This window comes from Chiloscyllium plagiosum, unplaced genomic scaffold (assembly GCF_037043375.1).
Source record: "Chiloscyllium plagiosum isolate Xiang-an unplaced genomic scaffold, Cpla_swu_hap1 HiC_scaffold_1, whole genome shotgun sequence".
Taxonomy (NCBI): Eukaryota; Metazoa; Chordata; class Chondrichthyes; order Orectolobiformes; family Hemiscylliidae; genus Chiloscyllium; species Chiloscyllium plagiosum.
In genome coordinates, this window is record NW_028270139.1 from 123,431,042 (window position 1) to 123,450,899 (window position 19,858).

The following is a 19,858-nucleotide window of genomic DNA, read 5'->3' on the forward strand; positions in this document are numbered from 1 at the left end:
AACAATTTTCATTTTTTGGGATGGAAATGACTTACTACAGCAGCTTTTTTTTTCATTTCTCCTCTGATACACCTAAAGAAAAGCCCAGTTAAGTAATTTTTAAGCCATTTAGCTCAAAGGCCATGAATACTTCTCTGGGGTTAGGGACCCTGCAAATACAAAAACCCTCTCTCTTTTCTAACTTTTATTTTATTTTAAAAAGTTGTAAAATAATAAATCCAGCAATGGGAACATCTGATGACCTTTGAGAATGCAAGATGCCCTCATTAGAACTCCTTCGCACCCACCAAGTAATATTAACTTCATTGACTTTTCTTGAAGAGAAAACAAGAAGGTTGAATGAGGTTAGTAGTTTATTTTTTAATTCACTCTAGAGCACAGGAATTGCTAGCGATACCAGCATTTATTGCTCATCACTAATTCCCTGAAAAGGTGGTAGCGTACCACCTTCTTGAACTGAAGCAGCCTGCGTGGTAAGGTATGCCCTAAATGGCTATCCTTTAGGACAGTAGTTTGGCTCAAATGAGCAAGTCATTAGGCTATTTCAGAGTTGGAGTTAAGAATGTGGCTGCGGGGAGTCACATGTAGGTCAGACCAGGTGAAGACAGATTTCCTTCCCTCAAAAGGGATTAATGAGCTGTATGGGCTCTTGTGGCAATGTAGTCACCATTAACCGTTTATTCCAGCTGGAATTAATGAACTGAATTTAAAACCATCAGTTGCCATAGTCAAAATATTCTAGGCCTCGCAATTACTAGTCTAGTAACATAGACGTCATATTATCGTATATTTGAACGTAAGACTTTAAAAAGATGTTGATAAAGTGCATGGATATGATGTGTGACTGGAAATGAGAGATGTTATGAATGGCTGTTTTTCAGGCGGAAAGGTGAAATGGCATTCAATATTTATTACTCAATCCACCAGAGATTTTTCATATGTAGTAATGGTGTGAACCTTTGGGTACAGCATTTTCAACTGACATAGAACTTGTAAGTCTACTAACATGGAGAAAGGTAGTTATAGATTTCAAAAAGACGTAAATACCTAATGAAATGGTCAGACACAGAGCAGGTAACAGTCAAGGCAGAAAAGTGTAGAGTGATCTATTTTGGTAAGAACACAGGGAGGCAATACATATAATTTTGACACAATCCATGCATTTAATAACATTACTGATCTTACCATGTGTGAGCCCTTGGTAATTTGTCTGGCGTTCCCCACTGCTCTATTGTAAACAGCTGAGGACCATTGGAACCTATATGGAAATATCAGTTAGTATAGCACAAGTTTTTAAGAATAAAGTTTCTCTATCATCTTAGAGCCATATATAAAAACAAACTGAGTGAATACCCCCCACGTTCTGATGGGCAGCTAGAATGACCAAAAGAGAGCAGTCTTTGCTGCAGAATACATATCCCTAAATTAATTTTCTTTAAAAAAGTACAAATTTGGCTAAATAAATCATATTTTCTTATAAAAGTACAATTATTATACTATAGTCTACAAATATAAATTTTATGGGTTGATGCATGAAATGTTCTATCCATACATACAGTAAAATTTATTAATTAAAACTTGAGGACTAAAGTTTCATATATAGCAAGAACAAAATCACATACCATACAATTCAGCAAACCCATTCATAGGCACTCTTGAAGTTCCAGTAACAAACTGTAGTAGTCGGATACGTTTCTCAGCATCCATCAGTAACACAGCCTAGAGATATTAGAGATTGGGAGAAATAAACAAACAATCAAGAAAGTAGGAAGCAGAATTAATAAAAGTCAGCAGTTAATAAAAAATACTGGCCATTACCAAATCATCAACTACTTCAACATATAACAGCAGTGAAATTTATATTTGTATATAGTCTTTAATGTAATGAGGCCTGGATGGTCTTCCACATTCTACATCCACCACGAACTGACACCCTTTCCTAAACCTCTTAAACTTGAAGACATTGAAAATTTTGCTTTGTCTGAATTTGCAGCAAGTCCTATTTCCCTATCACGCCTATGCTTATTGACCACTAGTTCCTTGAAAATGGAGTTGCAGGTGGCTAGGTTAGTGAAAAAGGTTTATAAACCTCTATAAGGTCAGCCCTCAGCCTCCAACGCTCCAGGTAAAACAGCCCCAGCCTATTCAAAAAGATAGGTTTTAAGGATTATTTAAAAGGAGCAAAGTGAATCATAGTGTACAGAGGTGTAGGGAGGTTATTCTAGACTTTGGAGTGAGGCAATTGAAGGCATGGTGAAACAATTCAAATTAAGGATGCACAAGAGACAACATTTAGAAAAGCTCACTTAATTTGGGAAAGCTGTGGGCCAGTAAGAGATTACAAAGAAAGGGAGGGTAAAGCCATGAAGAAATTTGAGAACAATGATAATTTTTGAATTGAGATGTTTCTTGACAGCAGTCACAGAGATGTACATCACGGAAACAGACCCTTCAGTCCAAGTCGACCATGCTGACCAGATGCCCTAAACTAATCGAGTCCCATTTGCCAGCACCTGGCCCATATCCCTCTAAACCCTTCCTATTCATATACTCATTCAAATGACTTTTAAATGTTGCAATTGTACCAGCCTCCACCATTTCCTCGGGCAGCTCATTCCATATATGCATCACCTTCTGCATGAAAAAGTTGCCTGTTAGGTCCCTTTTAAATCTTTCCTCGCTAACCCTAATTCTATGCCCTTTTGTCCTGGATTCCCTCACCCCAGACTTGGTCTATTTTACCCTACCATAGGGATGATAGGGAAACAGGACTTGCTTCAAGTTCAGGCATAGGCAGCAACATTTTCAATGTCCTCAAGTTTAAGGAGATATGGGAAAGGGTTTCAGTTCATGGTGGATGTAGAATGTGGGAGACCATTCAGGAGTGCCGATGTTATGATTCCTCGTATGATGAAATTATTTTTATTACTGGAAAGCAATTAAGTCAGCATATTTCAACAAAAATTTGATTATCATCAGGCTACCATGATTCAAATTCAAAAGCAACACTATTCGGTGACCCAAGATATCGGTCTCCTAACACTAAAAGTTCTCATTAGTGGATATTCAGAACAATTTACACGATTACAGGTACACACCAGAAAGTCCTACACACCAGCTGTCTTGCTAATGAAGAGAGATAATCATAGGTAAAGTGAAACTTTTTATTTCTCTACATTTTGTTTGTGGATCGAAATGGGACAAGAACTGTTTTAGAAACCGAGATCTGTTGAAGCATTGCTGCACTGCTTTTAAAAATTAAAAGTAACTTGACACTCATTGGAAGGACTGCTAACAAAGCTTCTTAGTCAAGCACTGGTGGAAGTCTTGTTATTGACAAGTTGGAGACCAGGCGTTTATTCAATTGAACTTTAGCTGGCAACCAGCAGCTGATTGCTGACTAGTCGCTAGTCTACAGACTAGAAGAAAATGAGGACTGCAGATCCTGAAGAACGGCTTATGCCCGAAACGTCGATTCTCCTTCTCCTTTGATGCTGCCTGACCTGCTGCGCTTTTCCAGCAACACATTTTTAAGCTAGTCTACAGACCAATGACAAAGGCTTTCTGCCTACCACTGTGTGATTGGCTCCCAGGTAACTGAATAGCTTGAACATAGAACATAGAACAATACAGCACAGAACAGGCCCTTCGGCCCACGATGTTGTGCCGAACATTTGTCCTAGCTTAAGCACCTATCCATGTACCTATCCAATTGCCACTTAAAGTTCGCCAATGATTCTGACTCTGCTACTCCCACAGGCAGCGCATTCCATGCCCCCACCACTCTCTGGGTAAAGAACCTACCCCTGACATCTCCCCTATACCTTCCACCCTTCACGTTACATTTATGTCCCCTTGTAACACTCTGTTGTACCCCGGGGAAAAAGTTTCTGATTGTCTACTCTATCTATTCCCCTGATCATCTTATAAACCTCTATCAAGTCACCCCTCATCCTTCTCCGTTCCAATGAGAAAAGGCCTAGCACGCTCAACCTATCCTCGTACGACCTATTCTCCATTCCAGGCAACATCCTGGTAAATCTTCTCTGCACCCTCTCCAAAGCTTCCACATCTTTCCTAAAGTGAGGTGACCAGAACTGCACACAGTACTCCAAATGTGGCCTAACCAAAGTCCTGTACAGCTGTAACATCACTTCACGACTCTTGAATTCAATCCCTCTGCAAATGAACGCTAATACACCATAGGCCTTCTTACAAGCTCTATCCACCTGAGTGGCAACTTTCAAAGATCTATGAACATAGACCCCAAGATCCCTCTGCTCCTCCACCTTACTAAGAACCCTACCGTTAACCCTGTATTCCCCATTCTTATTTGTCCTTCCAAAATGGACAACCTCACACTTGGCAGGGTTGAACTCCATCTGCCACTCCTCAGCCCAGCTCTGCATCATATCTAAGTCCCTTTGCAGCCGACAACAGCCCTGCTCACTATCCACAACTCCACCAATCTTCGTATCATCTGCAAATTTACTGACCCACCCTTCGACTCCCTCTTCCAAGTCATTAATAAAAATTACAAACAGCAGAGGACCCAGAACTGATCCCTGCAACACTCCACTTGTAACTGGGCTCCAGGCTGAATATTTACCATCTACCACCACTCTGACTTCGACCAGTTATCCAGTTTTCTATCCAACTGGCCAAATTTCCCTCTATCCCATGCCTCCTGACTTTTCGAATAAGCCTACCATGGGGAACCTTATCAAATGCCTTACTAAAATCCATGTATACTAGATACACTGCTCTGTCCTCATCCACATGCTTGGTCACCTCCTCAAAGAATGCAATAAGACTTGTAAGGCAAGACCTACCCCTCACAAATCCGTGCTGGCTGTCCCTAATCAAGCAGTGTCTTTCCAGATACTCATAAATCCTATCCCTCAGTACCCTTTCCATTACTTTGCCTACCACAGAAGTAAGACTAACAGGCCTGTAATTCCCGGGGTTATCCCTATTCCCTTTTTTGAACAGGGGCACAACATTCGCTACTCTCCAGTCCCCTTGTACCACCCGTTGACAGTGAGTTTGTGAATATTTTGGCAGAAGTCATCGGATCTCCGCACAGATCAGAGTAATCTCTTCTCTGTGGTGAAAAGCATCTCAAACCTGAAAATAGACAGTTTCCCCTTTCCAATTCTTGTCAACTGTTACCTTTATTTGCTCAAAGACTTTTATAAGTGGGAACCTGTCATTTCAGTGCCACCTGCAAACAAGTCAACCTATCAGAGAAGGAAGATTGAGAAGCAGCGTTCTGATCAATACAGCAAACCCTGTGAACACAGACCCGTGAATTGTTTTCCCAATCTTTCCCTCTGCCCATAACATTAATGTTTCTTTCCCCCCCAAGTGTTTGTGTATGTAAAGAGGAAGTTAGAGTTTTAATTAGGATTGTGTATTGACAGTGGTTATCCTTACTTACTGTCTTATTTGTAATAAATAATAATTGCAAAGTACAGAAACCTGATCCATGCTTTCTGTCAACCAGGGTCTAAGAAATAAATAAATTGGGTATTTTGCATAGTTTTCAAAATAATTAACTTTTGTGGTGACTCTGGTAATAGTGGGTGAAACATAACAATCACTGCACAATGGAACAAAGTAAATGCGATGTTGTAGGCAGGAGAATATTGATCAGTGAACAGCACAGAAATTGCAACAGCAAATATGATGTGTCTTGTTTGTGAAGTAGATTGTGGCTTATCACTGCTGAAGGATTTTTTGTGAACTTGACACTTCCATCTCCTCTGCCCAGAAGCTCTTCAGCCACGTTAACCTCCTTCCACCTATCGCATTTCCAATGCACTTCCCCCAAGTCCCTCCTCCCTACATTTTATCTTAGCCTGCTTGGCACACTCTCCTCATTCTTGAAGAAGGGCTCATGCCGAAACGTTGATTCTCCTGCTCCTTGGATGCTGCCTGACCTGCGGCGCTTTTCTAGCAACACATTTTCAGCTCTGATCTCCAGCATCTGCAGTCCTCACTTTCTCCTCGAAGACTTATGTCACTTATGTCAATCAAAGCAATCACAATAAACTGCACTGGTCTTCACTATTCATAGCAGAGATGAAGAAGTGACATTCAAAAATCAGAATCATAAATCTGTATCCTACGCCCTCATCTCGCCAATAATATCTAATCAGAAGAAAATGTTTTTTGCTAAAAACACATTATGCTTCAACAAAATTGTGTCATCTTCCACATTAAAAATCAATAAATTCAAATATATTAGGTGAATATAAATAGCAAACCTACAACAGCAAAATGTTGCCAAAGCTATTGTTTATACTAAACTCTGTTGAAGTCAAGGGAGGTGCCTTTAAATAATTACAAACAGTAGTTAGAATGAACTTTTGAATGTCAAATTCCAATAACAATTTAATCAAAGCTCCCAATATCCCTAATGTCCTGATTAGCAGAATTCCAGCAACTTGAGTTTTAAATTTAAATACCTCGGACCAACAGCCATCAGAGAACAGCGTTTCAAACTTTTACTGTCCTTTGCACAAAACTGTGTTTCCCAGTTTCAAGTCTGGTTCCAATTTATTACATACATGCCCAGGAATTCCAGACAAGCACAAATAGTTTCTCTCCGTCGAACCTCTCTGTTCTCCCGAATATGTCAACTACTTCAATCAAATCACCTTTAACATTCTAATTTCTGGGAAATATAATGATGGTTCGCATTCTTGCTCTTCATAATATGAAGTCAAAGTATCATTCTATTCTAAGTGCACTGCAACCCATCCATTTAGAATACAGTCTTCCAAAGATTTACTGACTGTAACTGTTCAAAATTCTCTGTGGTCTGGCCACATTTTTAAATAGCTGAAGTATGTCCTTGGCCACTTGTATTTTAATCCTCTAACAGAAAGATGAGCCTTTTTTAGGCCTTTTAATTATATTCTGTACTCGTTTATGATAGTACTGTGTCTCACTCCCTTTCCCTGACACCCTTCCCACCTTGCTAAATCCCTCTGGACTAGGAGAAAGTGAGGACTGCAGATGCTGAAGATCAGAGATGAAAAATGTGTTGCTGGAAAAGCGCAGCAGGTCAGGCAGTATCCAAGGAGCAGAAGAATGGATGTTTCGGCTATAAGCCTGAAGAAGGGCTTATGCCCGAAATGTCGATTCTCCTGCTCCTTGGATGCTGCCTGACCTGCTGCGCTTTTCCAGCAAATCCCTCTGGACGTCCTTAAGACGAAGACATAGGTGCAGAAATTAGGCCATTCAGCCCATTGAAGCTGGTAAGTTTCTCAATCCCATTCTCCCGCTTTCTCCCCGGAACCCTTGAGCCCCTGGACAATCAAGAGCCTATCTTAGTCTTAAACATATTCAATGACCTGTTCTCCACAGCCTTCTGAGGCAATGAATTCCATAGATTCACCACTCTCTCCGATAAGGAAAAGCTTCTCCTTATCTCCATTCTAAATGGTCTTCCCTTCACACTAAGGCTATGCCTTTAGGTCCTAGTCTGTCCTGTAATGGAACCACCTTCCCAATGTCTACTCTGTCCAGTCCTTTCAGTATTCTGTATGTTTCAATTAGATCCCCCTCATCATTCTAAACTCCAAGTATAGACCCAGAGTCCTCAAACGTTCCTTGTGTGCTAACATCTTCATTCCTGGAACCGTTCTCGTGAACATCCTTTGAATACGCCGCCAGGGCCAGTACATTCTTCCTAAGATATGGCGCTCAAAACTGCACACAATACTCTAAATGTGGTCTGACTAGAGCCTTATGGAGCCTTAGAAGTACTTCCCTGCTTTTATATTCAAGTCCTCACAAAATAAATGCCATCACTGCATTTGCCTTCCTAACTACTGACTCAACCTGCAAGTTTACCTTGAGAGAATCCTGGACTAGAACTTGCAAGTCTCTTTGCAATTCAAATTTCTGAATTTTCTCCAAACTTAAAACAAGTTAGCTAGCTGAAAAGCTAGAAACATTCAGAAAGTACTCTTGACATAACAGTTTTAGGATTCAAAATGGGTGACCTCATCTTTCATATTGAAACGTGTTTGTTAGCTTTTTCCATTCACTTACCCATCAGTATTTGTGATGCTCCACTTCCATCTATATGCTGACTATATCACCTATCTTTATGTCATTAGAATATTTGTAAATGCATCTATCGTGACATCATTAATAAACAGTGAATAATCAAGATCCCATCATAGATCAGTCATATTCGGTCAATTAAGAGTAGCTGTCCATTATTCTGTTTCCTACTGTTCAGCAAATTTCATAATTAGGTTAAATATTTTGGTGCAATTCCTTGAGCTTCAACTAGCTGACCCACAGGATAGATTTAAGGTCATTTATAAAGAAACCAGTGGTGAAATGAGAAAATTGTTGGATGCACTGAGTGACTATGGCCTGAAATGCAAAGTGCGAAGGATTGTTGATGCAGATTTATGAGTTGGATAAATATATCTTTCCATCATTTAACACTCATAATGTTCCCTAAAAAATGGTATGCAAAACGAAACGTCAAACAAAAAGCACTTTCCCACAGGAAAATACACGGTGATGCAAAACAAACAAATCAGTGATCCTAAGATAAAGAAAATATGGGATGATTTAAACCAGCTGTGGTTTTTACTTATTGTCATCACCTCTGATGTAACGCAATGTCATAATTTGTTTGATTGGTGTCACTGGCAATGCCAGAATGTATTGCCCATGCCTAATTGCCCAGGGTGTCGTTAAAAGTCAACCACAGTCAGATCAAGTAAGGAGGACATTAATGAACCAGATGGGTTTTTAATAACAATTCAAAATAGTTTCATGGCCATCATTAGACTTTTGATTCCACTTTTTTACTGAATTCATACTCCACATATGCCATAGTGGAATTTGAACTCAGGTCCCCAGAACAATTACTTGGGTCTGTAAACGTATAGTCTAGTGATAATATCATTTGGCCCTCACCTCCCCTATAACCTATGCTCTTAAAAAAAGCCATTAATCTTCAATTCAAAGAAATTTCCCTGAAAACTGAATGTACTTGGGATTTTATAACAAAATGTCAATCTGATCTTTAACTGACTTGAGGATCTGCCTAATTTCTTTGAGTCAGGTATATTTAAAGGGATAATTTGCCATTCAACTTACACTTTAGGTAGGGGTGAGGAGATAGGGGAAAACAGATTTGCAGACACTGGACAAACTTAGGAGTTATCAACTAAATAGCTGGTGGTAAAGCTTCAGCTGATCCTATATTATGTTTTGGGGGTGGTGACTGAGTTTTGCTAATTCCTGATTGTGATTGGCTCAACAAGTAAATTCAAATAAAAAAAATAAAGAATACTATACATTGAGAAGGAATCTTTTGTTAACTAGTATTAGTAACTGCACCTCAATGACTTTACAAGGGAATATCCAATTTGTTCTTTCAGTCAATAAACTTCTCTTATAAAGGGTTAAGAAAAGGTTAGTTTCGGTCAGCCACATGTCATTAATAACTGTATTAAGAAAAATTGCCCAACTTGGGTCAGTAAACCCTAAATTTAAATAAATACTGTGGTCCATTCAAATACCTATGATCCTGGTAGGATCATCTCCAAATTGCATATGCTGGACTTAATATTTTGCAACATTTGTCAAAATAAAAGTCAAACCAATTAAAAATCTGGAATTAAGAGTCTAACAATGACCATGAATTCACTAGTATCCTTTAATGAAGAAAACTGCCAGTCTTACCTAGTCTGGTCCACATGTGACTCCAGACCCCACAGCAATATGGTTGACTCTTAATTGCCATCTGGCCAGCCAGTGATTACCTCACCAATAGGAATGAATTAAGAGAAAATTCATTTCCATTGAAATTATATAAAGTCATTTTTAAAAAATTTTGTTTTTAACAAGCCGAAAAATCAAACTCAGGTAATAGCTGTTTGCAACACAGAACTTGGCAAATGTGATCATATATGTTTCGTGAAATATTTCCAAACCTCTCTTAGAAAACAATAGAATCCCTGTGTGGAAACAAGCCATTTGGTCCAATGAGTCCAGAATGATCCTCTGAAGAGCATCCCACCATGACCCACCCTATGCAAGTAACTGCCTTTCCCATGGCTAACGCACCTAACTTATACATCCCTGAACATTATGGATAATTTAGCAAGACCAATCCACCTAACCTGCACATCTTTGGAGTTTGTGAGGAAACCGAAGCACCCAGCAGAAACTCATTCAGACATGAAGAGCATGCAAACTCCCTGTAGACAGTCACCTAAAGGTTAGAATCAAACCAGAGTTCCTGGTGCCGAGAGGCAGCAGTGCTAACCACTGAGCCATCGTGCCGCTCTGTTGTTTTACAATCAAGTGAAAACAAAATTATGGACAGAATGTAGCACTGATAAGAGGGACAGATTTGATTGACAACAATTTTGAAAACAGCAGACGCTGCAAGGGAATTATTTTGGCATGAGTCATTCAATTGAGTCTTCTTCCAAAGTTTGCATAATTAAACAAGTTAACTCACAGGAGTTCTGCAAAAATTATCAGCAAAAAGAATGATCAATTTTAAAAGAATTCTGATATTTGCCCCTTCCCTTTAAAATCACCCTCATTTCTGGTCATGACAAAGCTTAATACACGATTCAGATGCATAACTTACATCACCTCACAGCAGCACTCACTGAAAGAGCACTTTCAGGTTGTGCTGACTGAGCCTCAGCTCGAGGTTTTCTAACAGGTTTGAGATTCTTGCTCCCTGCATGGATGAAAGCAGAGACCATAGGGAGGATGAGCAAATTGACCATAACACTATGGTACAGCAATCCATTCAAGAGCAGGGAGAAAAGAGAAATAGTATAGACTGGGGAATAGACTCTGTTCTCTGTGGCCAGGATTGAGAGTCATGAAGAATGTGTTGCTTGCCTGATGTTCAGATTCAGGATACCCCATGTGGCTGCAGAAGTACTTGGAGTGAGAGGGGAAGATCCCATTGTTGTGGTCCATGTAGGTACTAACAAAATAGGTAAAAACAGGAAAGAGGTTCTGCTAAGGGAATCTTAGCAGTTAGGAGCAAAATTAAAAAGCAGAACTGAAAAGATATTAATATCTGGATTACTACCAGAACCATTAGCATACAGTCAACAAGATCAAAGAGGTAAATGCATGGGTCAAAAATTGGTGCGAGAGAAACAGGTTCAAATCCGTGGGATATTGGCACCAGTACTGAGGAAGGAGGAAGCTGTTCCAATGGGATTGGCTCCACTAAGATCATGCTGGGACCAGAATCCTGTTGAGTTACATAGTTAGGGCTGTGGCTGGGGATTTAAATGAGAGGGTGGGTTCAATTGCATGGAACATTATGAATATAGTAAAAAGGTGTGAGAGGGCTCAGCAGAGATTATTCCAGTTTCCAGAACAAGTAATGGGACAGGGAGTTTGAAAAGTGTCAGGAATCTAATTTCAGGCACAGCAGATAGGGGACAACTATGAGAAGGGGGCAATCAATACAAGATGAAGGTGTGATACTTAAATGCACACAGTATGCCTCCAAACAAGATAAATGAGCTTGTGGCACAGATTTAAGCTGGCAGGGACAATGATGTGGGTATCATATAGATATGATTGTAAGGGATCAGGGCTGGGAAATAAACATCTATGGATACACACTATTGAAATGGCAGGCAGCTGGGCAGAGGAGGTGGGTTTGCCTCGTTAGCAAGAAATGAAATTAAATCAAAAGCGAGAAGTGATATAGAGTTGGAAGGTGTAGAATCTGTGTGGGTAGAGTGGAGGAACTACAAAGGAAAGAAAGACCCTGAAGGTGGTTACGTATACGCTTCCTAACAGCAGTCAGGATGTGACAAAGGAAATAAATCAGGAGATAGAAAAGGTTTGAGCTATAGGGAGAGGCTGAATAGGCTGGAGCTGTTTTCAGTTGGAGGTGAATAGCCAAGGTCTTTTCCCCAAGGTCGGGCAGTCCAAAACTAGACGGCATAGGTTAAAAGGTGAGAGGGGAAAGATTTTCACGTAGAGGGTTGTGTGTGTATGAAATGAGTTGTCAGAGGTGGTGGAGGAGACTGGTACAGTTGCAAAATTTAAAAGGCATCTGATGGGTTTATGAATAGAAAGGATTGAGGGGGTTATGGGCCAAATGTTGACAAATGGGACTAGATTAAAGATATTGGTTCTGCAGGAATGGCTTGGACTGAAGGGTCTGTTTCCGTGCTGTACATTTCTAAAACTCTATGGCTCTAAAATGCATTAGGTAAGGCACTATTACTGTAATCATGGGGGATTTCAAGATGTAAATAGACTGGGAAAATCAGGTTGGTAGTAGATCTCAAGGAAAGATTTGTGGAATATCTATGAGATGGTTTCATTTGGATCACTTTGTGGTAGAGCCCACTAGAGAGCAGGCAATTCTGGATTTGGCAGATTTGATTAGAGAGCTGAAGGTGAAAGATTCTTTAGGGGCCAGTGAGCATAATATGACAGAATTCACTCTGCAATTTGAGAGGGAAAACTGGAACCAGATGTACAAAGAACAAAGAGAACAAAGAAAATTTACAGCCCAGGAACAGGCCCTTCAGCCCTTCAAGTCTGAGCCGATCCAAATGTACTGTCTAAACTTGTCGGTCAATTCCTAAGCATTTGTATCCCTCTGCTCCCCATCTACTCATACATCTGTCCAGGCGCACCTTAATGAATCAACCGTGCCTGCCTCTACCACCTCTGCTGGCAATGCGTTCCAAACGCCCACCACCCTCTCTGTGAAGTACTTGCCGCGTGTATCCCCCTTAAACTTTCCACTCTCACGTTGAAAGCATGACCTCTCGTTAAGAAAAAGCTTGTCTCTATCCACCCTGTCTATACCTGTCATGATTTTGTAAACATCAAATCAGGTCCCCCCTCAATCTCCTATTTTCTAGTGAAAATAAACCTAACCTATTCAACCTCTCTTCATAACTAGCATCTTCCATACCAGGCAACATCCTCGTAAACCTTCTCTGCACCATCTCCAAAGCGTCCACATCCTTTTGGTAATGTGGCAACCAGAACTGCACACAGTATTCTAAATGTGGCCGAACCAAGGTATTGTACAATTTTAACATGACTTGCCAGCTCTTATACTCAATACCCCGTCCAATGAAGGCAAGCATATTATATGCCTTGTTGACCACTCTATCCACCGTGCAGCAACCTTCAGGGTACAATGGACCTGCACTCCCAGATCTCTCTGCCCATCAACTGTTCCCAAGGCTCTTCCATTCATTGTATAATTTGCTCAAGGGTACCACAACTGAGTAAAGGTAACTGCAAAAAAAATGAGGAAAGAGCTGACCAGAATTGATTGACGGGGAACCTAGCAAGGAGGGCCTCCATTTTGCCAGAGCGGCGAGGAGAGAAGGAGAGGTGAAGCGAGGGCTGCCAGGTAGTGTGAGTTTTCCCACATTAAAGGGGACTTACCTTGGGAGTCGGGCCTCCATTTTGCCAGAGCAGCGAGGGAGGAGCGAAGGACTTCTGGGAAGACATGTGTGTGGTTGCGTTACCCGAAACACTACTTGGGTAGTGTCTCCCACCCATCCTCCTCCTCTAACCAAAAAGAAAGTACCTGTGCACCACATTGGTAAGGTAATGAGTTTTTTTTTTATTCCTTATTTTTTCATCTGACTCTTTGGGAATTTAGAATAGTGGGAATGGAGGTTAGGGCAGTTGAATGTTCCTTCTGCAGAATGTGGGAGGTAAGGGTCACCACTAGTGTCCCTGCTGACTACATTTGCGGCAAGTGCACCCAACTCCAGCTCCTCGAAAACCGTATTAGGGAACTGGAGCTGGATGAACTTCGGATCATTCGGGAGGCAGAGGGGGTTATCGAGGGGAGTTACAGGGAGGTAGTCACTCCTAAGGCACAAGAAAAAGGCAAATAGGTTAGTCAGGAGATGGAAAGGGAACCGGTAGGCAGTGCAGGGATCCCTGTGACCATTCCCCTCAACAATAAGTATACTGTTTTGGATACTGTTGAGGGCGATGACTTACCAGGGGAAAGCAGTGGGGTATAGGGCTCTGGCACAGTCTGTCCCTGCTGTTCAGAAGGGAAAGGGGAAGAGGAGCAGAGCAGTCATTGGGGACTCCATAGTTAGGGGGACAGATAGGAGGTTCTGTGGGGACGAGAGAGACTCAGGGTTGGTGTGTTGCCTCCCAAGTGCCAGGGTTCGTAATGTTTCTGATCGTGATTTTGGGGATCCTTAAGGGGAAGGGGGAGCAGCCCCAAGTCGTGGTCCACATTGGCACCAACAACATAGGTAAGAAGAGAGATGGGGATTTAAAGGAGAAATTCAGGGAGCTAGGATGGAAGCTTAGAGCTAGGACAAACAGAGTTGTTTTCTCTGGTTAGATGCCCGTGCCACGTGCTAGTGAGGCAAGGAATAGGGAGAGAGAGGAGTTGAACACGTGGCTACAAGGATGGTGCAGGAGGGAGGGTCTTGGATTCTTGGATAATTGGGGCTCTTTCTGGGGTAGGTGGGCGGCGCGGTGGCACAGTGGTTAGCACTGCTGCCTCACAGCGCCGGAGACCCGGGTTCAATTCCCGCCTCAGGCGACTGACTGTGTGGAGTTTGCACGTTCTCCCCGTGTCTGCGTGGGTTTCCTCCGGGTGCTCCGGTTTCCTCCCACAGTCACAAAGATGTGCAGGTCAGGTGAATTGGCCATACTAAATTGCCCGTAGTGTTAGGTAAGGGGTACATGTAGGGGTATGGGTGGGTTGCGCTTCGGCGGGGCGGTGTGGACTTGTTGGGCCGAAGGGCCTGTTTCCACACTGTAAGTAATCTAATCTAATCTAATCTCTACAAGCAGGATGGTCTTCATCTGAACCAGAGGGGTACCAATATCCTGGGGGGGGGGAAAATTCACGAAGGCTATTGGGGTGGGTTTAAACTAATCCAGCAGGGTGATGGGAACCAAAATTGTAGTTCAAGTATAGAAAAGGTTGAGAGTAGGGAGGTCCAAAATCAAGTTTCAGGGATGCAAGATGGCACCAGCAAGCAAGAGGTTGGTTTGAAGTGTGTCTACTTCAACGCCAGGAGCATCCGGAATAAGGTGGGTGAACTTGCAGCATGGATTGGTACCTGGGACTTCGATGTTGTGGCCATTTCGGAGACATGGTTAGAGCAGGGACAGGAATGGTTGTTGCAGGTTCCAGGATTTAGATGTTTCAGTAAGAACAGAGAAGATGGTAAAAGAGGCGGAGGTGTGGCATTGTTGGTCAAGGACAGTATTACAGTTGCAGAAAGGATGTTTGGGGACTCGTCAACTGAGGTAGTATGGGCTGAAGTTAGAAGGAGAGGTCACCCTGTTGGGAGTTTTCTATAGGCCTCCGAATAATTCCAGAGATGTAGAGGAAAGGATAGCAAAGATGATTCTCGATAGGAGAGAGAGAGACAGGGTAGTTGTCATGGAGGACTTCAACTTTCCAAATATTGACTGGGATCACGACAGTACGAGTACTATAGATGGGTCAGTTTTTGTCCAGTGTGTGCAGGAGGGCTCCCTGACACAGTATGTATACAGGCCAACAAGGGGCGAAGCCACTTTAGATTTAGTACTGGGTAACGAGCCTGGCCAGGTGTTAGATTTGGAAGTAGGTGAGCACTTTGGTGATAGCGATCACAATTCTGTTATGTTTACTTTAGTGATAGAAAGGGATAGGTGTATACCACTGGGCAAGAGTTACAGCTGGGGAAAGGCAATTACGATGCGATTAGGCAAGATTTAGGAAGCATAGGATGTAGAAGGAAACTGCAGGGGATGGGCACGTTAGAAATGTGGGGCTTATTCAACGTAAACTCCTATGTGTCCTAGATAATTATGTACCTGTCAGGCAGGGAGGAAGCTGTAGAGCGCGGGAGCCGTGGTTTACGAAGGAAGTGGAATCTCTGGTCAAGAGGAAGAGGAAGGCTTATGTTAGGATGAGATGTGACAGCTCAGTTAGGGCGCTGAGGGTTACAAGGTAGCCAGGAAAGACCTAAAGAGAGTGAGTTCAGAAGAGCCAGGAGGAGACATGAGAAGTTGTTGGCGGATAGGATCAGGGTAAACCCTAAGGCTTTCTATAGGTATTTAAGGAATAAAAGAATGACGAGAGTAATATTAGGACTAATCAAGGATAGTATTGGGAAGTTGTGTGTGGAGTCAGAGGAAATAGGGGAAGCACTAAATGAATACTTTTCGACAGTATTCACTCTAGAAAACGACAATGTTGTCAAGGAGATTTCTGAGATACAGGCTACTAGACTAGATGTGATTGAGGTTCACATGGAGGAGGTATTAGAAATCCTGCAGAGTGTGAAAATAGATAAGTCCCCTGGGCCGAATGGAATTTATCCTAGGATCCTCTGGGAAGTCAAGGAGGAGATTGCCGAGCCTTTGGCATTGATCTTTAAATTGTCATTGTCTACAGGAATAGTGCCAGAAGACTGGAGGATAGCAAATGTGGTTCCCTTGTTCAAGAAGGGGAGTAGAGACAACCTTGATAATTATAGACCAGTGAGCCTCACTTCAGTTGTTGGTAAAGTGTTAGAAAAGGTTATAAGAGATAGGATTTATAATCATCTAGAAAAGAATAATTTTATTAGGGATAGTCAGCACGGTTTTGTGAAGGGTAGGTCGTGCCTCACAAACCTTATTGAGTTCTTTAAGAAGGTGACCATACAGGTAGATGAGAGTAAACCGGTTGATGTGGTGAATATGGATTTCAGCAAGGTGTTCGATAAGGTTCCCCACAGTAGGCTATTGTACAAAATGCAGAGGAATGGGATTGTGGGAGATATAGCAGTTTGGATCAGTAATTGGCTTGCTGAAAGAAGACAGAGGGTGGTGGTTGATGGGAAATGTTCATCCTGGAGTCCAGTTACTAGTGGTGTACCGCAAGAGTCGGTGTTGGGTCCACTGCTGTTCATCATTTTTATAAATGACCTGGATGAGGGTGTAGAAGGGTGTGTTAGTAAATTTGCAAACGACACTAAGGTCGGTGGAGTTGTGGATAGTGACGAAGGATGTAGTAGGTTACAGAGAGACATAGATAAGCTGCTGAGCTGGGCTGAGAGGTGGCAAATGGAGTTTAATGTGGACAAGTGTGAGGTGGTTCACTTTGGTCGGAGTAACCAGAATACAAAGTATTGCGCTAATGGTCAGATTCTTAGTAGTGTAGATGAGCAGAGGGATGTCGGGTCCAGGTACACATTTCCTTGAAAGTTGACAGGTTTGTTAAGGAGGCATACAGTGTTTTAGCTTTTATTAATAGAGGGATCAAGTTCCAGAACCATGAGGTTATGCTACAGCTGTACAAAACTCTGGTGCGGCCGCACTTGGAGTATTGTGTACAGTTCTGGTCACCGCATTATAAAGAGGATGTGGAAGCTTTGGAAAGGGTGCAGAGGAGATTTACTAGGATTTTGCCTGGTATGGAGGGAAAAGTTTGCAAATGACACAGATCGGTGGAGGGACAGCTAGTGTTGAGGAAACAGAGAGGCTGTAGAAGGATTTTGACAGACTAGGAGAGTGGGCAAAGAAGTGGCAGATGGAATCTAATGTGGTAAAGTGTGAGGTCATACACTTTTCTGGGAAGAATCGAAGCATATATTATTTTCTAAATGGGGAAAGGCTTTGGAAATGTGAAGCACAAAGGGACCTTGGGAGTCCTCGTTCAGAATTTTCTTAAGGTTAACATGCAGGTTCAGTTGGCAGTTAAGAAGGCAAACGTAATCCTAGCATTCATTTTGAGAGGGCGAGAATACAAGAGCAGGGACGTACTGCTGAGGCTGTGTAAAGCTCTGGTCAGATGGCACTTTGAATATTGAGAGTTTTTGGCCCCATATCTAAGGAATGATGTGTTACTGTGGGAGAGAGTCCCGAGGAGGTTTATATGAATGATACTGGAATTAAGTGCTTGTCATATGAAGTACAATTGAGGACTCTGGTCTGTACTCAATGGTATTTAGAAGGAGGAGCAATTGCGTTGAAACTCGCAGAGGACTGAGAGGCCTGGATATAGAGTGGACGTGAGAATATGTTTGAGATGTGGAGGAATTTCTTCAGCCAGAGGTTGGTCAATGTGCTAAACTCATTGCTGTGGAAGGCTGTGGAAGCCAAGTCATGGGTTGTATTTGAGATAGATAGGTTCTTAATTAGTAAGGGGATCAAGGGTTGTGGGAAAAAGGCAAGAGAATGGAGCTGAGAAACATATTAGCCATGATTACATGGCAGATCAAAATCAATGGGCAAGATGGCCCATTCCTTTCTGCTCCTTTCTTTTATGGTCTTTTGCAGAGAAGCCATAGGAGCCAAATCTCTCAAATTTCAAATGTAAATATAGATTAATAATTTTAGAAATACCAGAACACATTTCCAAGGTTCAATTTCCACATCATCTTCAAAAATATTGGCAGATGGGCTGGCTGCCACATGTGTAAAACTGATTGGACTTGGACATTTGAAAGTTCGACTTAGTGGAAGTCACGTTAACCTGATGCTTTGTTGACCCAGAAATCACTTCACTCTAACTGGATACAATGACCTACTAATAGCACTGTCCAAAATATTAACCTTTAGATGTATGGGCCTAAAAAGGAATCCAGAAAGTAAAGTAGACAAGGTCCTGAGCTGCACAATTTCAATATTTATATCACAGACATAACAAGATGGAAAATAGGGTATATAAGTGTTTTAATTCCTTGGTTACTCATTCATGGTGGATTATATTTTAAAAATGTCACAACTGGCATTTACCTGCGATATATTAAGATGTTTTCTAGTAAAAATAATTGAGTTGCCTCAGCCACACTTGTGGATAGCAGCAATTTCAACTGGACAACAATGTCCAAAGGCCTTGCTATTGTTGCTATAATTTTAACAAGACGCAAGGTCAATAGCCTAACAATTCTGGAATCAAAATCCATAAAAGTGTTCAGGGTCTGGAAAACTTTCAGGTCCTTATGTTGGTGATAAATGGGAGTCTATACTTTCCAAAGATAAAAAAGTGACAGAAGAAAAGCAACAATTATCATCCAACTCACTGTTTTATCTGTAAAAAGAAAACGTTACACTGCAAGTGTTGTATTAGTATAATGTCCGAGATCTCCATCATGATTGGGATATCAGTTAATTAAGTGTCAGAATGCAGACATTTGCGACCTGCACTTTTTGTTAACGTCACTCTTCATTGAGAATGATGTTTACTGCTTCATGTGAAGAACAGCTTTTCCAACTAAATTTAGTCAACAGAATTCAGGAATGCAGAGCCTTCTATCCAAGATAATACTTAATATCAGCACTCCGATAAATTCATACATGCCTGCTATGGAAACATTTGTTTAAAAAAACACAAAAAATTAAAATAAAAAAAAACACAAAAAATTAAAATACAGAAACTAAGGGATGCAAGACTTATTTTAAGAGCAACTTTACAGTGATGTGAATATTTATGTACAGCAGAGGAACAGTTTCAACAAAGACTGAAGACCGCTCACTATTGTACCAGGATTAACTGTTTAATCACACTTTACCTTCCAGAACCATTGAATGACCGGGTGGTTTGTGCAGTAGTTGTTCTTATAAACAGTGTGTTGCCGCCAGTCATTGACATCCACATCTCCAAGACCACACATCAGCAACTAGAAAATAAACACAAATTACACAAAGATTTAGGTAATTTACTCTGTACTTGCAGAAGCATAACTTGTAAATTATCCACTAGTTTTAAGTGACTGATTGGGAATGCAGATGTGGCTATCTGCATTTCTGATTAGCAAATGAAAATGGGAAGGGTCAATATGACAAGACACTTTCTTGCCCCCACCCATGAATTTCATTAGTACCAGTTGCA

General features: G+C 41.5%; 1 protein-coding gene across 19 annotated transcripts in view; it reads right to left on the minus strand.

The window, feature by feature from the left end:
- nedd4l (NEDD4 like E3 ubiquitin protein ligase) overlaps positions 1–19,858 on the minus strand; it is a 497,553-nt gene that overhangs the window by 17,263 nt on the left and 460,432 nt on the right. For all 19 annotated transcript variants that reach the window (XM_087990470.1, XM_043678365.2, XM_087990460.1 and 16 more), the window contains 3 exons: positions 19,539–19,646; positions 1,623–1,719; positions 1,186–1,258 (listed from right to left, as the gene is read on the minus strand). In XM_087990470.1, coding sequence (XP_087846596.1) covers positions 1,186–1,258; positions 1,623–1,719; positions 19,539–19,646 — 278 coding nt within the window. The remainder of the gene's footprint in view (positions 1–1,185; positions 1,259–1,622; positions 1,720–19,538; positions 19,647–19,858) is intronic.